This window comes from Mus caroli, unplaced genomic scaffold (genome assembly GCF_978045245.1).
Source record: "Mus caroli unplaced genomic scaffold, Mus_caroli_1 scaffold_17, whole genome shotgun sequence".
NCBI classification, from domain to species: domain Eukaryota; kingdom Metazoa; phylum Chordata; class Mammalia; order Rodentia; family Muridae; genus Mus; species Mus caroli.
The window spans coordinates 94,597,616-94,623,244 of record NW_028227272.1 but is presented as its reverse complement, the minus strand read 5'-3'; the positions used below and the strand labels follow the sequence as shown (position 1 = coordinate 94,623,244).

The following is a 25,629-nucleotide window of genomic DNA, read 5'->3' as shown; positions in this document are numbered from 1 at the left end:
TCCTTATCTTGATGCAGTATCCAAGTTCATAAGTAGAAATTCATTTCTAGTACACTGGCATTGAAAAGTGAGTCTTTAAGAAGTGACTAGGGCATGAATCCCCCATCCTCACAGAGGATATGTGTGTCCTCAGATCAGAGAACAGAGGCAGCTGATTCTCATCTTCCTCACACAAAGACCAGGTAGATCATCTTGGAAGCAGAAATGAAGACCTCACTAGACACCCCATCTTCTGATGTCTTGACCTGGGACTTCCTAGCACCCAGAACTGTGAATGATGAACTTCTAGTGTTTATAACAATGGAGTGTAAGATTGTTAAGGATAGCAACACAGATTGAACAAGATACCACCTTTTTTGAAATTCTTTTCAATCTCCTTACTCCAGGACAAGAACTCTTTTCGGAGCCTGGTGACTAGGTGACATTCTCCCTCTGCCACATTCTCTTCCCCTTGTACTAGGGCAGTGATGTCCTGGTTAAAAGCATTGACTTTCTGTCAAGAAGAAAAACATCAATATAAGCAGAGATATTTTTTCAAGTAATGAATAAGTTTGCGAAAGGACATGTGTACCCTGAAGGCAGGAGCGTCACCTCATCCTCGTGGGTGGGCCCCAGCAGAACAGTATGGAGAAGGGATTTTTGCAGCAGGAAGTATCTCCCTTACCCCCTCTTCCTTTAAGATACTCAGGGAGAACTCTTCTTTCAGTGTGGTTAAAAGAAAAATGCCACCCAGCTTCACCCTGGACTCAACCATGGTCTCTGTTCTGACTCCCTTTTTAACACTAAGTGGGCAGGGTGCGTCTCTATCAGCTTTAGAGACATGAGATCTAAAGAGCATCAGACAGATTCCTGTGTAGAGAGTGATGTAGTCCCCATGTCTGGAAACATAGACAATGCTCACTTCAATCAGGAAGAAAGTTTTTTCACTGTCATCTTCTGGTATGTCCATACCGTACTTCTGCAGCTCCTCACTTGCACTCTGGTGACTTTCCTTTATTTGATTTTCTAACAGAGGAAGAGATTTCTGAAAGGGAAAGAGGTAAATGGAATATAGAAATTAAGACTGGAATGCAAAGGAGGCCCCAAACCTACTCTACACAGTCATCATGACACATGGGCAACAACATTCTAAGGTGCTGAGACAATTTTCCTGGTGCAAAGCAGTACTTGAGAAACATCTCTTTCCACCCAGGTTTGCCCACACCTCCATCTGGTACATAAACCTGTCCACTGTATATGGTTGGTTCCTGAAAAAAGCTACCCAGCAACAACTCCTTCTGTCAGATACATGAACTCTCTATAGGAAAATGCCACAAAGCACCTCGTAGCTTCTAAAACAGAAGATGTTGGAACAACACAAGACTCCTAAACTTATGTGTTGTTTTCAACAGGTCAACAGGTGCCAAGAACTCTTGTTTCCAAGCAGGATCTCTATAGCTTACACAGATGTGTGAGATGAGCTCTGCGGTCAGTCTCTCTGCCAGGCAGGGCACTGTGGCCTTCCCATCCTCCAGAAGAACTCTGAGGGAATAGAAGAGAGGGTTCCATCAGACCTGGCCAGAAAACAAGTCTGTAGCCTGCTGTGGGTAGATCAGGGCAGTTTGGGTATTATTAGTGAATGGGATACCTACTCAGAGGTGGGTTTGTGGAATGATGCAGGGGAATCAGCTTGGATAGTTCTACAGTGGGCTGCAATGATCCACCTTGGCTCATGTAATAATCAGAGTAAAATCTGCTTTCCACAAAACACATGTACACAACTACATATATGTTATCATAGCACACACATCCCTGTCCATGTGTGATACACATAAACACATGCACACAAACATACAACCTTCCATGTGTGGTAAGTGAGTAAACAGACACATTACATGTGTTGGGGTAACCTATCCCCATTGACATTTTATCAACTGGCTATGAAGGTACGTCCCTGTATTCTCGATAGTTAATTGCTGTGCTGGCAGTATATATGGTACTGTCATTTCTATAGCTCACCATACCTACTTTCTAAATGGAAATGTTTGTCACTTTGTCATCTGCTCAAAAGGATGATTCTCTGAGATTATCATGTTAAAAAAGCAAGCTCCCATGAGGGAGGTCATGTAGCTCTCAATCTGGCCAGCTATAGACAGAGAGCACAGTCCTGCCTGCTACTGACAGTCTTAGAGTGAGTAAGCTGTGGAAGCTCTCTCACTATGCTAATAACTTTTTTGTATGAGAAAGGAGTGTGGCTCTTGCTGAATAAAGAGATGAAGGCTAGAGCTGAAGCAGAGGAAGAACAGGAGCAGTACTGGGAGATAGAGACCATGGAGAGAGCCATGTGATAGAGACACAGAGGCAGGGAAGACAGGTGAGTCTAGATGGCTAGCTGAGGGACTGCCCCAAAAACCAGGCTAGCAGCCTTGTACTGTACAGTGATTTGTACTATACTGTGTTAAACCCTAAGGAGGACCCCCCCAAAACACCTGCAATATACATGTATAATACATATTAATATACATACCCTTCCAATATAGGCTACACATATGAGTACAAACATGCACACTCACATGCATAATACACAGAAATATATACAATACATATAGATCCAGGTCTTTATACAAATTCACTGGCATGTATTTGCATATGCGTGATCAACAAGTAAAGTGGGGAGACTCACCCTGACCCAAGACAGGATTTATGCCATGAGCTCTTAAAGACATGAAGCTATACTAGTCTCAAGCTACCAGAATCTGTGTTCACGCAGGGCACTGTTATGCTTGGGATACAAGGCATAAGGAAGTTAGAACTCTTCCTGCTGTGACAGCTTACTCTTATTAGGGACCCAATTTCTACACTGGTCAATTTATTTAAACAGATAAAAAAACATAACAAACATACTAGAATAGATAGCTGAGTTACACCCATGCATATGTATTTACAATGGCCTAGGGAAAAGGTGGACTATCAAAACTGGTTTTCAACCTCCCCCTGGCTTTCGACCTTGTTGTCCTCCCTTGTGGGGCCCCTATTGGGACTCCTAATATTGATTGCCTTCGGTCCTTGGGCATTTCAGAAATTGACCCGATTTGTTAAATCTCAAATTGATTCATCTCTTTCAAGCACATTTGATTCAGTTCATTACCATCAGCTGGACGTTGGTGATAACAAGCAGGTTACTGGAGAAGAGGCAGACATGGATACTGCTTCATCACCCTCTTCTCGGGGAGAGAGACTCAATTTCCATAAAATGCTTAAGTAAGATCATTTCCGTCCCCCAAATTCGGCCATCAGTCTCATGCCACGAATCATTTATAGATTGCCTTAGTCTGTGCTTCCGACATGGTAATATATGTTCTCGCCACATTGGAAACTAAACAGTCATCCCAGGCTAGACACATCGAAAAATTGGAACTTGAAGCTGTCGCCCGTGAGAGTTGTAAGACTAAGTACTGCACAGAGATTAGTCTGGAAGCTGTTAGACAGTCTCTGAGAGGCATGTCTGATTGCATGAAGGTTGAGTGCCCTAGGGTCCTTCCCCCAGGAAAAACGGCACGGGAGCAGGTCAGGGTTACTCTAGGTAGAAGTCTGTGGGCCTAAGAGTCAATCCTGTACATGGCCCCTAACATTGCACACTGGGGATCAGACCTCTACCTCTACCCACGGAGCTTGCTTCGTTCCTAAATCCCTTGGCTGGCCCAGGTTATATCCAACAGACTGGGACCATTAATTCAAGCCTCATAGATGACTTGTCCTTGTGTCCTTCGTGGTTTTAAGAGAATCACCCGGTGAGCAAACAGACGTTTAAGCGATCAATAAAACGTGGCTACAAATTTATTATACATTATGCCTTTATAAAAAATATTAAAACGGGGGAGATGTTGGGAGCTATTAAGACAACTCTTGATCTCTGAATTGGGCCTCTCCCCCCGAGAAGAAAAGGGGGTCAAAAGCGGGCCACCGACACACCAATTCCGAGAATGTTCCAGCCCTACCGATTCTGAGAATGTTCCAGCCCTAAGCCATCGCTGATGTCCTGACCACACCCTGATACCACCAAGTTCCTGCTTCCCCGTGTAGCTGCCAAAAGAAAGAATTTCTATTGCCCCCCTCCCATAAGTACTTCCCCCTTTGCTTGTATTGCCCTACCCCTCCCACTGATAAGTATCTGTACTTCCCCTTTTGCTTGTGCATTTAAGCCTTGGGTCTTTCTCAAAATACGGGGCTTTGATACATAAAAAAAAAAAAAACCAAACATACTAGAATAGAAATGGAATTGAATGGAAGCTTTTGTTTTGATTTTTTTGAACCAGGGTCTCTCTATGTAGTCCCTGGTTGTCCTAAAACTCACTATGTAGACTAGGCTGATCTCTAGCTCCTAGAAGTCCACCTATTTCTGCCTCTCAAGTGCTGGGATTAAAGACATGCACACAATGGAAACTTTTAAAGCCAGGAAAACTTGGAAAGATGTATTCCAAATTCTGAAAAAGCACAAATGTCAACCTAGACTATTACACTCAGCAAAGCTATCTATTAAAATTGATGGAGAAATAAAAACTTCCAAGATAAAAACAGACTTAGGGAATTTATGACTGTTAATCATACTGGGATCTGAAGAGAAGGATAAACATACCCAAGAACTTACGGGGAATAAAGAGGCAACACCATAATAGTCTATCAAAAGAGGTCAAAGAACACCACAAAATCAACACCAAACCCACGCATGGTAGTGCTCTCTGTGAGCCTGGTCTACATAGTGAATTCCAGAACAGCCAGAAATGAAATGGAAAGATAAACAAGATTGACAAACCTTTGGCTAAATTAACCAAAGTGGGGAGGGAGGGAGAGAGGGAGGGAGACAGGAAGAGAGAGAGAGAGAGAGAGAGAGAGAGAGAGAGAGAGAGAGAGAGAGAGAGAGAGAGAGAGAACAATAGATTCAGTGCAGGAACTCATAAGGACATTCTTTTAAATATCTATATATTCTATGAAACTGAAAAGCCCAAAAGACATGGGTAAAATTTTAGACGTATTCAACATACTGAGTGAAATTAAGCCAAATTGAAAATAAACAGTTTAGACAGACCCATAACCAGGAATGAGATTGAAACAGTAATAAGAACTCTCCCAACTAAGAAAGGCCCAGGACCAGATGGATTCACTGCAGAATTCTACCAGCCCTTCAAGAAATTCATACCAGTACTGTTCAAATGTTCCATGAAATAGAAAATGAAGAATAGCTTCCAGTATTACCTTGATACCAAATCCAGATAAACACAAAACATAAACAAGAAAATTACAGTCCACTCTCCTGGATGAAGAAATATGCAAAAGTTCTCAATAAAATATTGACAACCAAATTGAAACTCATACAAAAATATCATTCATCACAACCAAGTTGGTTTCATTCCAGTGATATAAGGATGGTTTAACATATGTAAATCAATTCATGATTATCCATCACACAATGAACTCAAAGACAAATCACATGATCATCTCAGTAGACACAGAAAAAGGCTTTGACAAAAGTCTAATATCCTTTTCAGGACAGAAGTCATGGAGAAGCTTGGGGTGGAAAGAGCTTGCCTCAATCTAATAAAGGCTATATAGGAAAAACCTATAGCCAATATCACACTTAATGGAAAAAAAAATCAAACAGTTCCCATTAAGATTAGGACAGCCTTTTCTTTTCAAAGAGAATGTTCCTGCAGTAGGAAGTTCCAAAGGTCTTGCGATTTAAGCCATCAGCGACAGGTACATATGGAAGCTCAGCTCTTATCACCTGTGTCTATTGCTGGCCAGCCTTTGCCTTGCTGCAATGTATCAACATTGCAGGCAATAGCCTGACATTATTTTCTGGAGATACTGAATTGTCATTCTGACATAGATGGCTGAACTGATATCTCTCCTAACTGAGTCTACCTTTATGACATGTCAAAGGCACAGCCAGGATCTGGGTCTCCTACTTTTCCTCTGCTCTGTTATAGTTGTGACTCTGGTTCCTGTAGCATTTGACTGTGGTATTTTGGCAAGTCCCCTTCCCCTTTTCACTACTTAATACTCTTTAAGAACTACTTTGTACATTTTTCTTTCCTTAAGGAAAATTCTACAGTGGTTCTCAAGGTGCTATCATCCTCAGGCTGTTGCACACACACACACACACACACACACACACACACACACACACACACACCCCTCATGTCAGGTCTTCTCTTGACCAGCAATTTTCACTGCACAGGACAGTATGGCAGAGGCACCTGAAATGAGGGTGTTCCTTGAAGAAGATTTGCTCATTCTGAAGCGCCTCAGTCAGGCTCAGCTGCTCTTGGATGTCCTGCTGACCTCTGCACTTGACTATCATGTAGCCCTTCTTCAGATGGTACACCAGGTTCCGCACCACATCCACGACCTTGTCTTCAGTACCTCTGTCCACCAGATCGGGCTTGGTCAAGATCCCTGAAGGACAGGCACTGAGATCAGAGGACACACACTGCTCCGAAATAGCAGGAAGCTCAGCTCTCCCTGGCCACCAGGATCTCATCCTTGTCTGAGGCAGACATGATCTATACAAAACCCATGCAAGATGAAAACCCACACACAGAGACTTGTGTACGTGGCCTTGTGAAGACAGTCAAGCCCCTCTGTCATCTGCATATGCCTCAGCACCTCTCCATGGCCACCACCCAGACAACAGTTGTTCATTCTTCACTCTGCCATGGACTTTACCATGGCTCCTAGCCCAATGAGTCTCAGTAGATATGATTTCCTCCAGGCCTTTTTTACCAGGGAGATGAGATGAGGAGGCTCCCTGTCTCTGACCTCATTTAGACCCTGAGCATGGTCTATCTGGATCCAGGAGATGTATCTCACTTGCATCACACACCACTGTCATCTCCTACTCTCCTTACCTATGGTCCTATCCCCATCAGGGTCCACCTCCTGAGCCATGCTCAGAGCCTCTGTGGTGGCAATGTCCACATTGCTGGGGACCACCACCAGGTTGATGGTCTCCTGTTTTTGGATGTATGTCTTGACGAGTCTCTTGATCTGTAATAAATTAGATGGTGACTCTTAATTATGGAGACAGGCTCTTCCGGTCAGAACAGCACAGGGGTAGCTAGGGTGCATGGTCGGCTGACACTTGCCAACTACCCATAACACCCGCCACAGGATCTTAAGACTTCTGGTGAGTGGAACACAGCTTTTGTTCCAATCCAATCACGCGGGAACTGAGACTGCTTTCGTTGGGGAGGCAGAAATCCGGCCTGAGTAGGGCCACAGGCCTCTTCCAGCCCGACCTACACCGGAGTAGCTAGAGCACAGGGTCGGCTGACACCCGCCAGCTACACACGACACCTGCCACAGGATCTTGAGACTTCTGGTGAGTGGAACACAGCTTCTGCTCCAGTCCAATCACGCGGGAACTGAGACTGCTTTCGTTGGGGAGGCAGAAATCCGGCCTGAGTAGGGCCACAGGCCTCTTCCGGCCTGACCAGCACCGGGATAGCTAGAGCACAGGGTCGGCTGACACCTGCCAGATACCCATGACACCCGCCACAGGATTTTGAGACTTCGGGTGAGTGGAACACAGAGTCTGCTCCAATCTTTAAACAGTGACAACGATAACAACTAACCCCAGAGATTACCAGATGGCGAAAGGTAAACGTAATAATCTTACTAACAGAAACCAAGACCACTCAACATCATCAGAACCCAGCACTCCCACTTCGCCCAGTCCAGGGCACCCCAACACACCGGAAAAGCTAGACACGGATCTAAAAGCATATCTCCTGATGATGGTAGAGGACTTCAAGAAGGACTTTAATAACACACTTAAAGAAATACAAAGGAACACTGGTAAACAGGTAGAAGACAATAAAGAGGAAGCACAAAAATCCCTTAAAGAATTGCAGGAGAACACTGCTAAAGAGTTACAAATCCTTAAAGAAAAACAGGATAACATAATCAAACAGGTAGAAGTCCTTACAGAAAAACAGGAAAACACATCCAAACAGATGATGGAAATGAACAAAACCATACTAGACCTAAAAAGGGAAGTAGACACAATAAAGAAAACCCAAAATGAGGCAACACTGGAGATAGAAACCCTAGGAAAGAAATCTGGAACCATAGATACGAGCATCAGCAACAGAATACAAGAGATGGAAGAGAGAATCTCAGGTGCAGAAGATTCCATAGAGAACATCGGCACAACAATCAAGGAAAATGTAAAATGCAAAAAGATCCTAACTCAAAACATCCAAGAAATACAGGACACAATGAGAAGACCAAACCTATGGATAATAGGAGTGGATGAGAATGAAGATTTTCAACTCAAAGGACCAGCAAACATCTTCAACAAAATTATAGAAGAAAACTTCCCAAATCTAAAGAAAGAGATGCCCATGAACATACAAGAAGCCTACAGAACTCCAAATAGACTGGACCAGAAAAGAAATACCTCCCGACACATAATAATCAGAACAACAAATGCTCTAAATAAAGATAGAATACTAAAAGCAGTAAGAGAAAAAGGCCAAGTAACATATAAAGGCAAGCCTATCAGAATTACACCAGATTTTTCACCAGAGACTATGAAAGCCAGAAGATCCTGGACGGATGTTATACAGACACTAAAAGAACACAAATTCCAGCCCAGGCTACTATACCCAGCCAAACTCTCAATTAACATAGATGGAGAAACCAAAGTATTCCACGACAAAACCAAATTCACACATTATCTCTCCACGAATCCAGCACTTCAAAGGATAATAACAGAAAAAAACCAATACAAGGACAGGAACCACGCACTAGAAACAACAAGAAGGTAATCCCTCAACAAACCTAAAAGAAGACAGCCACAAGAACAGAATGCCAACTTTAACAACAAAAATAACAGGAAACAACAATTACTTTTCCTTAATATCTCTTAATATCAATGGACTCAACTCCCCGATAAAAAGACATAGACTAACAAACTGGCTACACAAACAAGACCCAACATTTTGCTGCTTACAGGAAACTCATCTCAGAGAAAAAGATAGACACTACCTCAGAATGAAAGGCTGGAAAACAATTTTCCAAGCAAATGGTATGAAGAAACAAGCTGGAGTAGCCATTCTAATATCTGATAAGATTGACTTCCAACCCAAAGTCATTAAAAAAGACAGGGAGGGACACTTCATACTCATCAAAGGTAAAATCCTCCAAGAGGAACTATCAATCCTGAATATCTATGCTCCAAATACAAAGGCAGCCACATTCATTAAAGAAACTTTAGTAAATCTCAAAGCACACATTGCACCTCATACAATAATAGTGGGAGACTTCAACACACCACTTTCACCAATGGACAGATCATGGAAACAGAAACTAAACAGGGACACAGAGAAACTAAGAGAAATTATGAATCAAATGGATCTGGCAGATATCTACAGAACATTCTATCCTAAAACAAAAGGATATACCTTCTTCTCAGAAACTCATGGTACCTTCTCCAAAATTGACCACATAATTGGTCACAAAACAGGCCTCAACAGATACAACAATATTAAAATTGTCCCATGCATCCTATCAGATCACCATGGACTAAGGCTGATCTTCAATAACAAAATAAATAATAGAAAGCCAACCTTCACGTGGAAACTGAACAACACTCTTCTCAATGATACCTTGGTCAAGGAAGGAATAAAGAAAGAAATTAAGGACTTTTTAGAGTTCAATGAAAATGAAGCCACAACATACCCAAACTTATGGGACGCAATGAAAGCATTTCTAAGAGGTAAACTCATAGCTCTGAGTGCCTCCAAAAAGAAACTAGAGAGAGCACACATGAGCAGCTTGACAACACACCTAAAAGCACTAGAACAAAAGGAAGCAAATTCACCCAAGAGGAGTAGACGGCAGGAAATAATCAAACTCAGGGGCGAAATCAACCAAGTGGAAACAAGAAAAACTATTCAAAGAATCAACCAATCAAGGAGCTGGTTCTTTGAGAAAATCAACAAGATAGATAAACCCTTAGCCAGACTCACTAGAGGGCACAGGGAAAGCATCCTAATTAACAAAATCAGAAATGAAAAAGGAGACATAACAACAGATCCTGAAGACATCCAAAACACCATCAGATCCTTCTACCAAAGGCTATACTCAACAAAACTGGAGAACCTGGATGAAATGGAGAAGTTTCTAGACAGATACCAGGTACCAAAGTTGAATCAAGATCAGGTTAATGATCTAAACAGCCCTATATCCCCTAAAGAAATAGAAGCAGTCATTAATAGTCTCCCAACCAAAAAAAGCCCAGGACCAGATGGGTTTAGTGCAGAGTTCTATCAGACCTTCAAAGAAGATCTAATCCCAGTTCTTCACAAACTATTCCACAAAATAGAAACAGAAGGTACTCTACCCAACTCATTCTATGAAGCCACAATTACTCTGATACCTAAACCACAAAAAGACCCAACAAAGATAGAAAACTTCAGACCAATATCCCTTATGAATATTGATGCAAAAATCCTCAATAAAGTTCTTGCTAACTGAATCCAAGAACACATCAAAACAATCATCCATCCTGACCAAGTAGGTTTCATCCCAGGGATGCAGGGATGGTTCAATATACGGAAATCCATCAACGTAATCCAGTATATAAACAAACTCAAAGACAAAAACCACATGGTCATCTCGTTAGATGCGGAAAAAGCATTTGACAAGATCCAACACCCATTCATGATAAAAGTCTTGGAAACATCAGGAATTCAAGGCCCATACCTAAACATGATAAAAGCAATCTACAGCAAACCAGTAGCCAACATCAAAGTAAATGGTGAGAAGCTTGAAGCAATCCCTCTAAAATCAGGGACTAGACAAGTCTGTCCACTTTCTCCATACCTATTCAACATTGTACTTGAAGTCCTAGCCAGAGCAATTGGACAACAAAAGGAGATCAAAGGGATACAAATTGGAAAAGATGAAGTCAAAATATCACTTTTTGCAGATGATATGATAGTATATATAAGTGACCCTAAAAATTCCACCAGAGAACTCCTAAACCTGATAAACAGCTTCGGTGAAGTAGCTGGATATAAAATTAACTCAAACAAATCAATGACCTTTCTCTACACAAAGAATAAACAGGCTGAGAAAGAAATTAGGGAAACAACACCCTTCTCAATAGTCACAAATAATATAAAATATCTTGGCGTGACTCTAACTAAGGAAGTGAAAGATCTGTATAATAAAAACTTCAAGTCTCTGAAGAAAGAAATTATAGAAGATCTCAGAAGATGGAAAGATCTCCCATGCTCATGGATTGGTAGGTTCAACATTGTAAAAATGGCTATCTTGCCAAAAGCAATCTACAGATTCAATGCAATCCCCATCAAAATTCCAATTCAATTCTTCAACGAATTAGAAAGTGCAATCTGCAAATTCATCTGGAATAACAAAAAACCTAGGATAGCAAAAACTCTTCTCAAGGATAAAAGAACCTCTGGTGGAATCACCATGCCGGACCTAAAGCTTTACTACAGAGCAATTGTGATAAAAAACCGAGTGGTACTGGAATAGTGACAGACAAATAGACCAATGGAATAGAATTGAAGACCCAGAAATGAACCCACACACCTACGGTCACTTGATCTTCGACAAGGGAGCTAAAAACATCCAGTGGAAGAAAGACAGCATTTTCAACAAATGGTGCTGGCACAACTGGTTGTTAACATGTAGAAGAATGCGAATCGATCCATTCCTATCTCCTTGTACTAAGGTCAAGTCTAAGTGGATCAAGGAACTTCACATAAAACCAGAGACACTGAAACTTATAGAGGAGAAAGTGGGGAAAAGCCTTGAAGATATGGGCACAGGGGAAAAATTCTTGAATAGAACAGCAATGGCTTGTGCTGTAAGAACGAGAATTGACAAGTGGGACCTCATGAAACTGCAAAGCTTCTCCAAGGCAAAAGACACCATCAATAAGACAAAAAACCACCAACAGATTGGGAAAGGATCTTTACCTATCCTAAATCAGATTAGGGACTAATATCCAATATATATAAAGAACTCAAGAAGGTGGACTCCAGAAAGTCAAATAACCCCATTAAAAAATGGGGCTCAGAACTGAACAAAGAATTCTCACCTGAGGAATACCGAATGGCAGAGAAGCACCTGAAAAAATGTTCAACATCCTTAATCATCAGGGAAATGCAAATCAAAACAACCCTGAGATTCCACCTCACACCAGTCAGAATGGCTAAGATCAAAAATTCAGGTGACAGCAGATGCTGGCGAGGATGTGGAGAAAGAGGAACACTCCTCCATTGTTGGTGGGATTGCAAGCTTGTACAACCACTCTGGAAATCAGTCTGGTGGTTCCTCAGAAAATTGGACATAGTACTACCAGAGGATCCAGCAATACCTCTCCTGGGCATATATCCAGAAGATGTCCCAACTGGTAAGAAGGACACATGCTCCACTATATTCATAGCAGCCCTATTTATAATAGCCAGAAGCTGGAAAGAACCCAGATGTCCCTCAACAGCGGAATGGATACAGAAATTATGATACATTTACACAATGGAGTACTACTCAGCTATTAAAAAGAATGAATTTATGAAATTCCTAGCCAAATGGATGGACCTGGAGGGCATCATCTTGAGTGAGGTAACACAATCACAAAGGAACTCACACAATATGTATTCACTGATAAGTGGATATTAGCCCAAAACTTAGGATAACCAAGATATAAGATACAATTTGCTAACGCATGAAACTCAAGAAGAATGAAGACCAAAGTGTGGACACTGTGCCCCTTCTTAGAATTGGGAACAAAACACCCATGGAGGGAGTTACAGAGACAAAGTTTGGAGCTGTGATGAAAGGATGGACCATTTAGAGACTGCCGTATCCAGGGATCCATCCCATAATCAGCTTCTAAACGCTGACACCATTGCATACACTAGCAAGATTTTGCTGAAAGGACCCAAATATAGCTGTCTCTTGTGAAACGATGCCGGAGCCTAGCAAACACAGGAGTGGATACTCACAGTCAGCTATTGGATGTATCACAGGGCTCCCAATGGAGAAGCTAGAGAAAGTACCCAAGGAGCTAAAGGGATCTGAAACCCTATAGTTGTAACAACATGATGTACTAACCAGTACCCTGGAGCTCTTGTCTCTAGCTGCATATGTATCGAAAGATGGCCTAGTCGGCCATCACTGGAAAGAGGAGGCCCATTGGACTTGCAAACTTTATATGCCCCAATATAGGGGAATGCCAGGGCCAAAAGAATGGGAATGGGTGGGTAGGGAAGTGGTGGGCGCTATGGGGGACTTTTGGGATAGCATTGGAAATGTAATTGAGGAAAATATGTAATAAAAAATATTAAAAATTAAAAAAAAATTATGGAGACAGGATCCAGAGAGAGATGGTCCTGACTATCCACTTGCTTCAAGGTTCAGGCCCTGACCTCCATCAACTGCACCCATCTGTCTCCCGGTCTCCAGCAAATCTGGAGGTTGTGGTAAAGCCTAGCTATCCAGTCTTACTCCCAATTCTACAAGGTCTCTCTTAGACATAGCCCTGGACATACTCCAGCACCCCTGTAGCCCAGTGTGTCAGAGTAGGGTCTAAAGTCTCACCTGGCGTCCTATGTCTGCAGGCTGGTTGCCTACAGCCACCCTGGTAATTCCAGGCAGGTCAATGAGAGTCAGGTCTGGGACATTTGGGGAGCTGACATCCAGGCTAATGAGCTTATCACTGATCCCCAGGCCTATCCCAGCAATGAAGTACTGACCTGGAAAGGAGGAAAAAGATAGCCTAGTCAAGCTTGGTGGGGTAGGATAAGGAGACAAGAGGGCAGATGGAGGGGATCTTATTCCAGAGAATTCTGGAAAAGCATGTCTTGGCGATGCAGTGACCACACAGGCTCCGTCACTGAAAAGTTGGGTTGGTCCTCAGCTGGTCATATTTTGAGCTTCTAGACACTTTAGGAGGTGGGACTACACTAGAGAAAGTAGGTTATTGGGGACAAGTCCATATGTCTTATTTCTGGCCCTTTCTGTGGCATTCTGTTTCCTGTCTGCTTCACTTGTTCTTGTCACAATGGTGCTCCTCCCAGGATCATAGGAAAAAGTGACCATGGACACAACCCTCTGAATCCAGGATAGAATTAAATCCTCCTGTAGGGCATTCTGTGAGGAATTGTGCGACAGCCACAGAGAAGGAATTTGAAGCCTCTTCTGTGCAGGGGTCCTAGGTGACAACAGCTATGAAGGGAGTAAGGTCCTGACAGAAAGACTCAGCATTTCTCCACTGACTCAAGACACAGTGTTGACAGACAGTCAGAGGAGGAGGGAGAAATAGGATACTGACCCTTGTTGATGGCCTCTTCCACCTCTGAAGGATCAGAGAGCTCCACTTCAATGCCATCATAGGAGACTTTGCCTCTCCACTCCTCTCCCTCATTCAGCTTCCTCAATTTCAGCACCAGAGGGCATCTGGTGACAATACCTATAAGACGAGGTCCATGTTAATCCAGTGTTCTGCTACACACACAGCAATATGGGGCCTTAGACTAGAGGTGCCCACACCTTCACACTCTCATCTGCAGAGATGCTGGGAACGGAAATATCTGGCTTCATTCTGATGCTGCCTGTCCAGGGTGACCTCAGGTCTATATTTTGGGAACAAGAACCCAGGTCATGGATATATATTTGGGGTAAAAGCTACCAATTCATTTAGGCTCATAGCTAAGGAACCCTTAGGAGGGTTCTTCCTAGTGTGGCAGTCTCAGCTCCATTGGGACCTTGGTAGAACCTTTAACATACCTGGCATGTCCTACTAGCTTATACATCCTGGTGATTGTGTCCCTCAGGTCACTTCATCATGCCTCGTATTATGATCTCCTTTCAACTCTTGTCATGCCTATGGCATTTCACCTGGGTTCCTGAACCAGTTGGTACCCTGGGTGCCCAATGACTGCCTCAGCCATAGAATTTATACAGCAACACTAACCTGGACACCAGTCTATTCTCTGAAGGGAGCAGTCTCCTCAAAGGAAGGGGTTTGGGAACTGACCCACTCAGTCAGAGCTCCTGCAAACTCAGGTTTCATGTGACTCTCAAAACGTGCAATGGGAGAGTGTGATGGACTGAAAGCTGCCCCACCCTCAGCACATGTGTTCTGCCCCAACACTTGGAGTGACTCTGTTGGATACAGAGCCCAAAAAGAGGTAATGTAGGCTGATGGAGGGCTTCAGAAGTTGTAAGGGTGGAACCCAAGTGACGGACCCTGAACCTTGTGCCCTTGTGAGAGGAGGAAGAAGCTATAAGACTTAACCACAAGCCAAAAAGTAAGAGCACCTTTATTTTGCTATGTCTCCAAAGTGGGAGGAGACCTGTTTCTACCCTTGAAGTTCCTGGACCCGTAGCCTAGCAAAGCAATAGACACTGATCTCTCACCACTGCCTTTAGGGAGGGCCACTCCAGACAATGCTTCGAGCACAGAGCTCTTCCCTGAATTCTGGTCCCCAATGACAGCGATGGCAGGCAGGGCCAAGTCCTGCTCCACACCCAGAGCCCGCAGGGAGTCGATGAGGTCAATGCAGGGCCGCACCTTCTCCTCATACTGACTGCAGAGATTGTTCATAGACTCCTAGATGAGGGGAAAGCAAGAGTGAGGCCATGCTCTACAGGAGATTTCCAGCAAAACCAATAGAGTTCAAGAGCGATATATGTGTTGCTAGAATTCTCTAAACAGTGAGAAATAGGTAAAAATATATTTAAAGAAATACAAAAAATGTTGATTCTTCTGTCTTGATGATAAAAAAGACAGGATCCATATTGTGCATGGCCCGAGCACCTAAAATGCTCCTGGTTATCAGTAATGAACCTGCAAAGGTAACCCCAGATTCACTATCTCCAGAGGGGAGAGAGAGAGACAGAGAGAGACAGAGAGAGAGAGAGAGAGAGAGAGAGAGAGAGAGAGAGAGAGAGAGAGAGAGAGAGAGAGAGAGAGAGAGAGAGAGAGAGAAAGAGAGGAGAGAAAAGAGAAACATGGGTTTCCAAGGCAGAAGTATAGCCATTCAGTTTCACTTGTCCACAGTTTTTATATGGCAGGGCACATACTCTATGCATGCCCTCTGGCCCAAACAGGGAGATGATCATATACTGTTTATGTTATGCCTGCTCAGTTAGGAGTAATTAAAGCCCCATTCTATCCATCTCTGATTCCAGCTTTGATACTGACAATCCCCCAGCTATTGGTTGCTCTGAAGTGTTACCACCCACCTTTGAGATGCACACACATCATAGATCTCCAGTGGTGTTTACTATACTAAACTCTCTTTATTCTCATGTTAATCTGCTTGTAGCTCCACTACAGGAGAAAACTATCACACTCATCAAGTTGTTACTACAGTCTGTTTTGGTTACCTCATATTTGACTTCTTGTCTGTGGGGTGATCTGAGATGGCCTCCCTAATGCAAGATTCTTATTCGAAGCCATCCTTATATACAATCTACTCTGTTACAGTTAGCCTCATTAAAAGCCAAAACATAAGAAGGTTGATCATGCCCTACATATATCCTCAAGAGCTTCCTGTGTGCCTGCTGATCAGAGAGCCCGGCTTCTTATTCTACCTGTTTGGCATGTTCCTCATAGCTCTTACACGCATCTTCCCCAGTGCTCCAGATTCCACCCATTTAACCCTTAATCCCCCTTTTAATCAGAGCCTGTGTTCTCATGGTGGCATGTTTGAGCAGCTTACTGTTGTTACCCTGAACTACTTTCCCCTTACTACCTACTGAGAGCCAGGGCCTACTTCCTTAATGATAACCATAACCAAAAGGATGAAGAAAGTCAACAAACCTCAGGAGCATACACACACACACACACACACACACACACACACACACACACACACACTGACATCAAGGTCCATTTGAATCAAATTATTTAAAACTAGTTATACATAGGAGATATTAAAAGTAGTCAGAAAATGACCCCTTACATACAGAGGAACAAAGACAAGCTTGATAGCCAATTTCTTATCAGAAATAATGGAAGTGTGAAAACAGTGGAGTGGCATTTGCCAAAATATCTTAACTACTGGGCTATAACTCCATTTTGAAAAATATTTATATTGCTGACAAAACCACTATGAACCTAGGCTGCAAAATATCTTTTTGAGGGCAAGAATGAAGCTACATGGAGGACTGGAAATAAATGCTTGATAGCTTGGAATTAGTATGTCTTTGGCCAGTAATGTGGTCTTTGCCTTATAAAATGCAAGAAGCCAGGAAGGTTTTTAAAAATTATCTATTTAATTATGTAATTTTTAGAGGTGTTAATTAAATTGAAACTATGTTAAAAAGGAAGATGAGAGTTTAGCTTAGAGTTGTTGTCACTGAGCACTTTGTACATATCTCTTCCATCCCTATGGTAAAGCAATTAAACTAAACTATATTAAATTTAATCTAAGTGCTCTGTTATCAATAGACCCCATAATTTAGGTGAAAAAAAAAACTTGAGAGATAAGCACTTTGATTGAAATGTGACCATTTAGGAGTCAGATAACCTGTGTTCTATCCTGAAATTCCCCTGGGCTTTTCTTATGAAAATCAGGAGATGATTATTATAAATATCAACCCAGAAAACAATGGCAAAATACAGACTTTCCATTTATGAAACCTGAACAAATTCATCCCCAGCACATCCACACGGCAGGAACTCTAAACGGTGTCCTGCATACAGAAGGAACATGTAGAAAGAAGAGAAGAAGAGAAATCCAAACTTCATATAATGGATCAGACACCACAAGCAGTGGGTGACTGGCACCAGTTTCTCATGACTTCACTATCCTTAGATGGTAGCTGAACATAAACAGCAGCAATGCATTGTGGGGTTTCCGATGAATGGAAAAGGAAGACCATGACAGATAGGACGGAGGCCAGTAGTAGAGAAAGGGTTCTTAAGCCACATGGGAAGTTGTTATTGTGTCCTTCATAGGTAGACTTATTGTGTTTAATAAAGGTGAACACTATATAGTTTCATACTAACTAGTGAACCGGTCAGCAGAGGACATGGTATGCACCCCTAAAATATAGATGTTTAGTCCCAAAGGTGGAAAATATAAGGAAAGGGAGAAAAACAAATGCTTCATATAAAAACACACACACACACACACACATAGCAATGACTGTTCTCCTCTAACAGCAATACATTAAATATAAATACATAAATATAAATTCTGCCCCAACAAACAAAATTACTCTAAAAGAGAGCTACAAAGTGGAAGGATGGAAGCCTCTGGTCCCAAGGTGGTGATAAAGTTGTAACTGAGAAGGTAATATTTCACGGAGTGGAACATGGTGTTAGTGGAACACAACATACAACCCTGAAAGTCACTATGTGAAATTGACATTGGTAAGATACAAAGGGAGTATCTGGGAAAGGGCCCGTTTTTCACTAAGCAATATTGGATCACTTCACTGTCTACACTTAAAAAAAACCTACTTTGCTATGTTACACCATAAAGTATAGTAAACCACCAACCAGGGTGCCTGCATGGGTCTGACCCAGGTTCATTGCACATATGTTACAAAGTTGGAAAGGAAATGGCTATGTGGCTGTGCAGAGAGCTTCAGCACAGGTTACATACAGCATGGGGAGCAACTTAAGAAGAGGCGAGCAAATGATACTGAAAAGTAAGGCTGTGGTTGCCGAGAGCCTGAGGCAGAGGGGTCTTCTTTGAAACTCTTAGAGAACAGGGTCTATCTCTGACTCTGCTACCTGATTTTGGGACTTTTCCCACCTATTGGGTTGCCTCATCCAGCCTTAGTAGAAGAGAAGGTACCTAGTTTTACTGTAACCTGATAGGCCATGGCTAGTTAATATCCATGAGAGGTCTGCACTTTTCTGAAGAGAAACAGAGGAGGGGTAGATGGGAGAGGGGAAAGAATTGGGAGGAAAGGAGGGAGGGAAAACTAACTTAAAAATTGACTCATGATCCATCATAGACATAGATGGGAAAGACATAAAATGTGGACATTTTTGAAAAGAACAACAAAATCTACAAATGTGGGTTAGGTCCTGGTTTCTTAGAAATAGCCCAAAAGGCATAAGCCAGACAAGAACTCGTAAAGTCATCAGAGCAACCTGGTCTCCAAAGGCGGGGGAAGGGGGGGAGCATCAGCTAGGGGGCAAATGTTTGCAAAGTATATTCTTGACAAAGGATTAATCCAGGGTTTCAACCTAACACAGACAACACTGACTCCCTAGCCAGCTGTGGTCTGACCCCACTGAATGTACTCAGGGTAGCTGCTAGGTGGCTGGGTCTGAGACTTCACTATGCCCTTGGTGCCCAGCGGTGAGTCTGAGTCCTGGCAACATTTTTATCATGGCCTTGTATCATCCCTTCACAACAGTTGATAAAATAGAGCAATAATCGAAGGCGCAGGTGCCCCACCCACAGGTGAGGGAAAGAGCTATTGCCAGGGTCAGGACACTCCATCCACACCTCACCTCTCTCATACTTTCCCCTCCAGCAGGCCCCTCTGCCTCAGGCTCTTGGCAACCATAGTCTTACTTTTCAGTATCATTCCTAAGTTGCTCCCCATGCTTTATGTAACCTGTGCTGAAATTCTCTGCACAGTCACATAGCCATTTCCTTTTCAACTTTGAAAACTGTTGGACCTTCCCTCACATGAGGAAGTGGGAGAGTATCATGGGACTGAGATAGGACTAGAGGATATATGTGAGGAATAATGAGGGGAGGGGACTTCCTCTACATAGCCTTGGGGAGCCATCATTCCCACTGGGTGCAGACCTTCCACTATGGTTGCCACTCACATTCATGTTGTAAACCCTTACCCATTGCACTGCAGGGAAGTCTAATAATGCACTGGTTCCCTTATGAATGCTGGTTGAACTGCACCTTGGCTTGTCCTTAGGACCTTAGAAGGAGGGGCATATGTTGTTGTCTCCCCTAGGGAAAGGATTTTTAGCAACAGTACCCTACACGCCAGGCCTTGCTCCCAATACTGCAGCACCAGGTCCTTTAGGGCTTTGTTGCTAACAACAGCTCTGCCCCCAAGAGGTATAAGAGTCTCACTTGCTCCTCTAACAGAGCATACCTGTGCCTGTGAAATCAAGTGGCTCCCACCCTAGGACTCTTACACAGAGGAGACTGTGCTGCTACTGTGGGCCTGAAAACACCCAAATCAAAAACTCACTACCTATCTGTCTAGAGAATGTGCTAAGTAACCATAGATAGCCACTCCCAAAGCATGTGAGTGTGAGTGTATGTGAGTTTAGATATGAAACATCCCCCAAAGACCTCCTGGTGAAGGTTTGGTCCCCAGCTGGTTGTTCTTGGTAGGTGATGGGATTGGAATAGCCTGGAGCAGCTGGGAGGGTCCTATCTATAGGCAGCATGGCTTTGCAATGAACCTGGACTCCTTTCTCTCCTACCTCTCTTTTCTTTCCCAGCCATTAGATATCAGCTTTGTAGAACAATGGCATCTAATGGGCATGGGGTGTAATCTCCAAAACTGTGAACCAAATAACCTTTCCTCTTTATAAGTTGATTTTTGTCAGGAATTTGGTCACACCAACAAAAAGCTAACCGATGTATTGAGTGCGAGTTTCTTGTGCCCCTCACTCTGAGGGTTGTAGCCTGGCAGGAGGGAAATGCAAACAAATTTAGGGAGAGACACTGATCCTTCTCATTGCCTGTGACCTTTGATCCTGTTGTTAATTCTGATTTTAAAAGTGTTGAGCTCTACATAGACAGGCATCCAGGCATCCCAGTGTCTCTAACAGGAAATGACAACACAGTTCTGAGTACCAACATCAGCTGCACTGACTCCTCTCAACAGCCATGTTGCCGATCCCACTTGTGGAAACAGAAAACCCAGTGCTAAAGGGAGGTAGACACTCCCCAGGTCAGATAGCTGACTGGGCCAGACTGGGACTATGCTGGGTGGGTCTCCTTCCAGAGACCAGGTTTGATTCAAAGCAAAGCAATACTGCATTCCAGCTCTAGGAAAACAGACACCAAGTGGCTTCTCCCAGGAGGTAATGTCTCAGTAAGTCCTAACAGGGGTTGTAGCTGGAGACACACCCATGGCATGGGCAGGGGACAGCATTGCACAGTCCAGGGCCTTGCCAGTCCCTAATAATACTACCTTTCCCAGAGCAAGATAAAATCCTGGACACATTCAGTGAAAGGCACGAGAGGGCCACTGTTCTTGCCTTGGCCCAAGCAAAGATAATAGTAGGCACATCTGCATCCTGCCCCAGGATGCATTCTCCATCTCCAGTGGGTATGATATAAAGGAGTAGCCCTCAAATGCACATGGGTCATACCTGGTCTTTCTCTCCTAGGCCAGTCTCTCCACTGGGTAAGTTGACTGAATCAATGCTTCTATTGTCTTCTGTGCTAAGAACCATCTTTTATTTCTTCTCTCAATTGGGCACTCTGTGGGAAATGAATATTATAAATTAGAAAGATCTGGAATACAATTTTTCTGGACCTTGGCTAGGATTTACAACAAAGATACCAACATTACAACCTCCATTCTCTCCTTCCCATCACATCTGAGGGTCCTTCTGGAAAGGCGGGTGTTTCTCGTGTGGGAGGGGATCACGAAAGGGGAGTAATTCTAAAGGCACTTATGGAGTCTGTTAGTCTAAAAAAATCCTCAGACACAGCTTTGGAAAGACCACATATTAAAGGGAACCCAGGCTCTAGAGTGAACACCCCTTTACTTCAGTTGAGCCTTATCTATTGGTCCATGGCTGTGTTGATTAGTCTTGCTGCACAATCAAGGGACATCACTGCTCCCAGCCTTGTGTTCCATGACCAAAGATTCCTAGTGACCAAGACTTAGGAGTCTGTTCCATTTCTGTTTCCTTCTCTGGTATCTAAACCCTGTGTTCTGTTTGCAAATCACAAGTATGTACAATTCTCCTGAGTCGCCTTTGAGACTTGGTGGATCTTTGGAGCAGAGAAACCAGAAAGGTCACAGCCTTTTCTGCACATTCAGTGTCCTGGATAGCCAGTTGTCCTGTCAACCTGAGGTGACTTCATTGGCCCATCCAGATCTTGGCCCAGTCAAGTAGAAGCTGCTCCCAGCACTGGATCAACCCTAATTTTCAGGGGACCTGCAGGTCACCCTTGCCTCCTGTCTCCCCACTTCTTGACTCTTTCCCACTGCAGAATGCATTGCACAGAGACCACCACATTTCTTGCAGGCTCATGCCTCACCTGAAGTTCAGGGTCAGGCACACCCAACTAAACAGGTGTGCAGGGTCTAAGCATTCCTACGAAGGCAGACCTGTGCCTTTTCCTTCTGTCCATGGGCTGGCTGGCTTGCTTCTACTCTACAGCACGTAGTGGACATTTGTGTGGACATTATATGCCATCTATCAGTTATACTAAAAAAGATCCCTGTGGCAGGGCTCCCTGTTGGGAATATATCCTCAGTCCAGTTGGAAACAAGAAGAGCATGGGAGCAGAATCCAGCTCCTTTCACTGTCAGAATCCCTAACCATGCCTGTCCAGAACAACTCTAGGATGCCAAGAGTGGGAGCCTTCCCAGGTCCATCAGGGTGTTAATGTGGCCACAGAGAGGCTCAAAAGCCCTTTCTTCTCCAGGGTTCCTGTCCTCCATGTTCCCTGCAGTTGAGCCTTTGAGAATGGAAGGTCTGAGGGACACCTGCACTCTGAGCAGAGGTAGGTCTTCAGACCGCCCAGAGCATGTCCTGTCTAGGTACCAGAAAGTCCCTGGACAGATGCATTTCTCTACACAGATCCTCTGCCAGCCTTTCCAGCAGGGACCCCAAAGCAGGCTCCTGTCTGCACTTCAAAGCCTGCTCCTGGGTCACCTGGCTTCCCCTTAACAAGAGACCTCCATCTGATTTCTCATGGACTCTCATGGACTTTCTATGCAGCAGGGAATCTGGAACTTCTTATCTACTAGGCCTTAGCCCAAGATCCAGGAGGCCCTGGGACCCCATCCTCTCCTGCTGCCTCCTAGCAGAGATCATTGCAGTTTGGGGAGCTATTTCAGACTGCTCCCAGAATCAGCAGCTGGGTGGGGCACTGTGTCTAGCCCAGAAGCTCCACCAGTATTCTGTCTAAACTCCACCCCCACAGTTACCAGTCAACAGCCAGGTGTGCTCCTCCCCACAGTTACCTGGCAACAACCAGGTAGGCCTGGCCCACAATAAAAGGGGCTGCTTGCCCCCTCCTCTCTCTCTCTCTCTCTCTCTCTCTCTCTCTCTCTCTCTCTCTCTTACTCCAGCTTCTCTCCTTTGCCTCTTGCCCTCTTACTCCCAGTCTGTCCCCATTCCCTTTCCCCCTCTCTCCCTGTGGTCATGGCAGGCTTCTACTTCTCTACTCTCTCCCTCTCTCTGCCTTTCTCTGCCTCCTCTACCCTCTTTTTTTTGTTTGTTTGTTTTTGTTTTTTTCGAGACAGGTTTTCTCTGTGTAGCCCTGGCTGTCCTGGCACTCACTTTGTAGACCAGGCTGGCCTCGAACTCAGAAATCCGCCTGCCTCTGCCTCCCGAGTGCTGGGACTAAAGGCGTGTGCCACCAAGCCCGGCTCTCCTCTACCCTCTTAACTCCCCTCCCCATGTCCTGAATAAACTCTATTCTGTACTCTACTGTCCTGTGGCTGGTCCTTCAGGGGGATGGGATGCCTTGGCAAGGGCCTACCAGGATATGCCCTTCCCCCACACCTCATCACACCCTCATAGAACAAATCTTAATATCTTTTCTTTCTTTTTTTTTTTTTTTGGTTTTTCGAGACAGGGTTTTTCTGTATAGCCCTGGCTGTCCTGGAACTCACTTTGTAGACCAGGCTGGCCTCGAACTCAGAAATCCACCTGCCTCTGCCTCCCAAGTGCTGGGATTAAAGGTATGCGCCACCATGCCCGGCCTTAATATCTTTTTATAATCACAACAACCTGTGCTGACACTGACCCCCTTATTTTAATAGCACCAAGAAACGTCCCACAGTACCCCCCCCCCCAGGATCCACAAGGAATCCAGAGGCATCCTTGCCCTGAGCTATGGGGTATCCTCTAGGCCTGGGTGAAACTCACCAGTCTCCTGCTTAGTGACAGAGTGCTTGGCTTTCTGCACTCCAGTGTCTTTAAACAGTGCTGGCTCCACCCATTCCCAGGGAGAATGGAAACTTAGATTGCCTGAGCTTGCTGTCCTCGCACCTCCACCACACCACCCACAAACTGTTACTGTCCCCATTATTGTCACAGCACCAACAAATGCCCTGCCGTACTCACCAGTGTCTACAAAGAAGCCTTAGAAGGTATCCTCTATCCCTGCACAGAATCCAGTGCAACACCCACCACTCCAGGCTTGGAGACAGAGTGTGTAGCTGCCAGGGCTCAGACCTCTTTAAATAGTGCTGGCTCCGCCCCTTCCAGAGGAGAATTGAAACTTAGTGAAAAGGCCTGAGCTTGCTGTGCCCACAATCCCACCAAATATGAAAGGAGCTCAGAAATGAAACTGACCCTGAGGGGCCTTGGCTTGGTCCTGAGGTTGGGAAATTGATACTGTAGGCTCAGCCCACCAAGACACATGCAGTATGGACACCAGTTCAGATGGCTGCCTGCTTTCCCAGGACCCTTCCAGCTCTGTGCTGAGCCTTCAGCCTGACCTCCTCTCAGTTAAATACAACCTAGACTAACTTTCTCTTTTCACTGGATTCTTCCAGATGCACTAGGAATGGTCAGAGACAAACCATACCAGAAATCACTGAGGAGCCCTGCCAGCCCTTCTGGGTCCCTTGTGACAACAGGTTTAGAGGTCTGAGCACACTGCTGCTGCAGGGTTGGTGAGGGTGACAGGTGCTGGTCTTCTGGGACCTCCTGCACCTTGCCCTTCTCTCCAGAGGAGAGCCCTGCTCTGCAGAGAACATCCCCCAGCTCAGGGAAGTCAGTGTCTGTCCTCCTCAGAGACCTTAGACTTGCTTTCTGCAGCCCTTTCCCTGGGCTGCCTGCCCTGGGAACTGGCGGGACAGACACCAGGCTGCTCTTGTGACCCTGTCATGGGGTCTTGACCTCTGCCCTAAGGTTGTCTGTGCCCAGCACTGTTGTGCCTGGGCTGCTGGTTCTGGTGTAGAACCAAGCATGGTTTCTGTGGCTCCAGAAGGCTTGGAGAATGGGGACAGCAGACTCAGTGACCTCCACATCTCCAATTACTGAGCTAAGCCCTTCTCTTCTCCTCGATCCTCTTCTTCCACTTCCTTTTGCATTTCCCAGTCACCTCAGACTCTGGTTTCAGTTTCATTTCTCTTTGGCTCTTAGAAATTCAATTCAGTGTTATGCTGAGAAATAGAATATCATGCAGGACTCAGGCCAAAAAAAGTCAGGGAAATAGATCTAGGATCAGAGGGTAGTAGTTTAGAAAGGTAATAGTAATATCTGGAGAGAGGGGCAAATGAGTGACCAGAGAGCAGTGCTGGGAGGAGACTCTGGAAGGGATGCGACGAGGAAAAGGAACCCTGGATATAGGGGAAAGAACTGGGCTGGACTGGGATCAGTGGGTGATAGATAGCCTTGGGGTTGACAGAGTGAGGACCTTACACGCTCACTGACATCCTAGAGAAGCCTGCAAGCTGTTT

General features: G+C 44.4%; 1 protein-coding gene across 2 annotated transcripts in view; it reads right to left on the bottom strand.

Annotated features, from left to right (window-relative positions):
• Positions 1 to 24,401, bottom strand: part of LOC110288594 (interferon-induced GTP-binding protein Mx2-like) — a 32,788-nt gene extending 8,387 nt beyond the window's left edge. The window contains exons 1-10 of one of the 2 annotated variants that reach the window (XM_085832223.1): positions 24,287 to 24,401; positions 21,347 to 21,458; positions 15,439 to 15,631; positions 14,351 to 14,488; positions 13,618 to 13,772; positions 6,888 to 7,026; positions 6,237 to 6,435; positions 1,443 to 1,521; positions 902 to 1,024; positions 352 to 493 (exon numbers count right to left, since the gene is read on the bottom strand). In XM_085832223.1, coding sequence (XP_085688349.1) covers positions 352 to 493; positions 902 to 1,024; positions 1,443 to 1,521; positions 6,237 to 6,435; positions 6,888 to 7,026; positions 13,618 to 13,772; positions 14,351 to 14,488; positions 15,439 to 15,631; positions 21,347 to 21,430 — 1,252 coding nt within the window. In that variant the 5' untranslated portion in view covers positions 21,431 to 21,458; positions 24,287 to 24,401. Of the gene's footprint in view, positions 1 to 351; positions 494 to 901; positions 1,025 to 1,442; positions 1,522 to 6,236; positions 6,436 to 6,887; positions 7,027 to 13,617; positions 13,773 to 14,350; positions 14,489 to 15,438; positions 15,632 to 21,346; positions 21,459 to 24,088; positions 24,203 to 24,286 lie in introns of those variants that run through there. The other variant, XM_085832224.1, reaches the window with a different exon arrangement.
• Between the last annotated feature and the right edge of the window lie 1,228 nt (positions 24,402 to 25,629).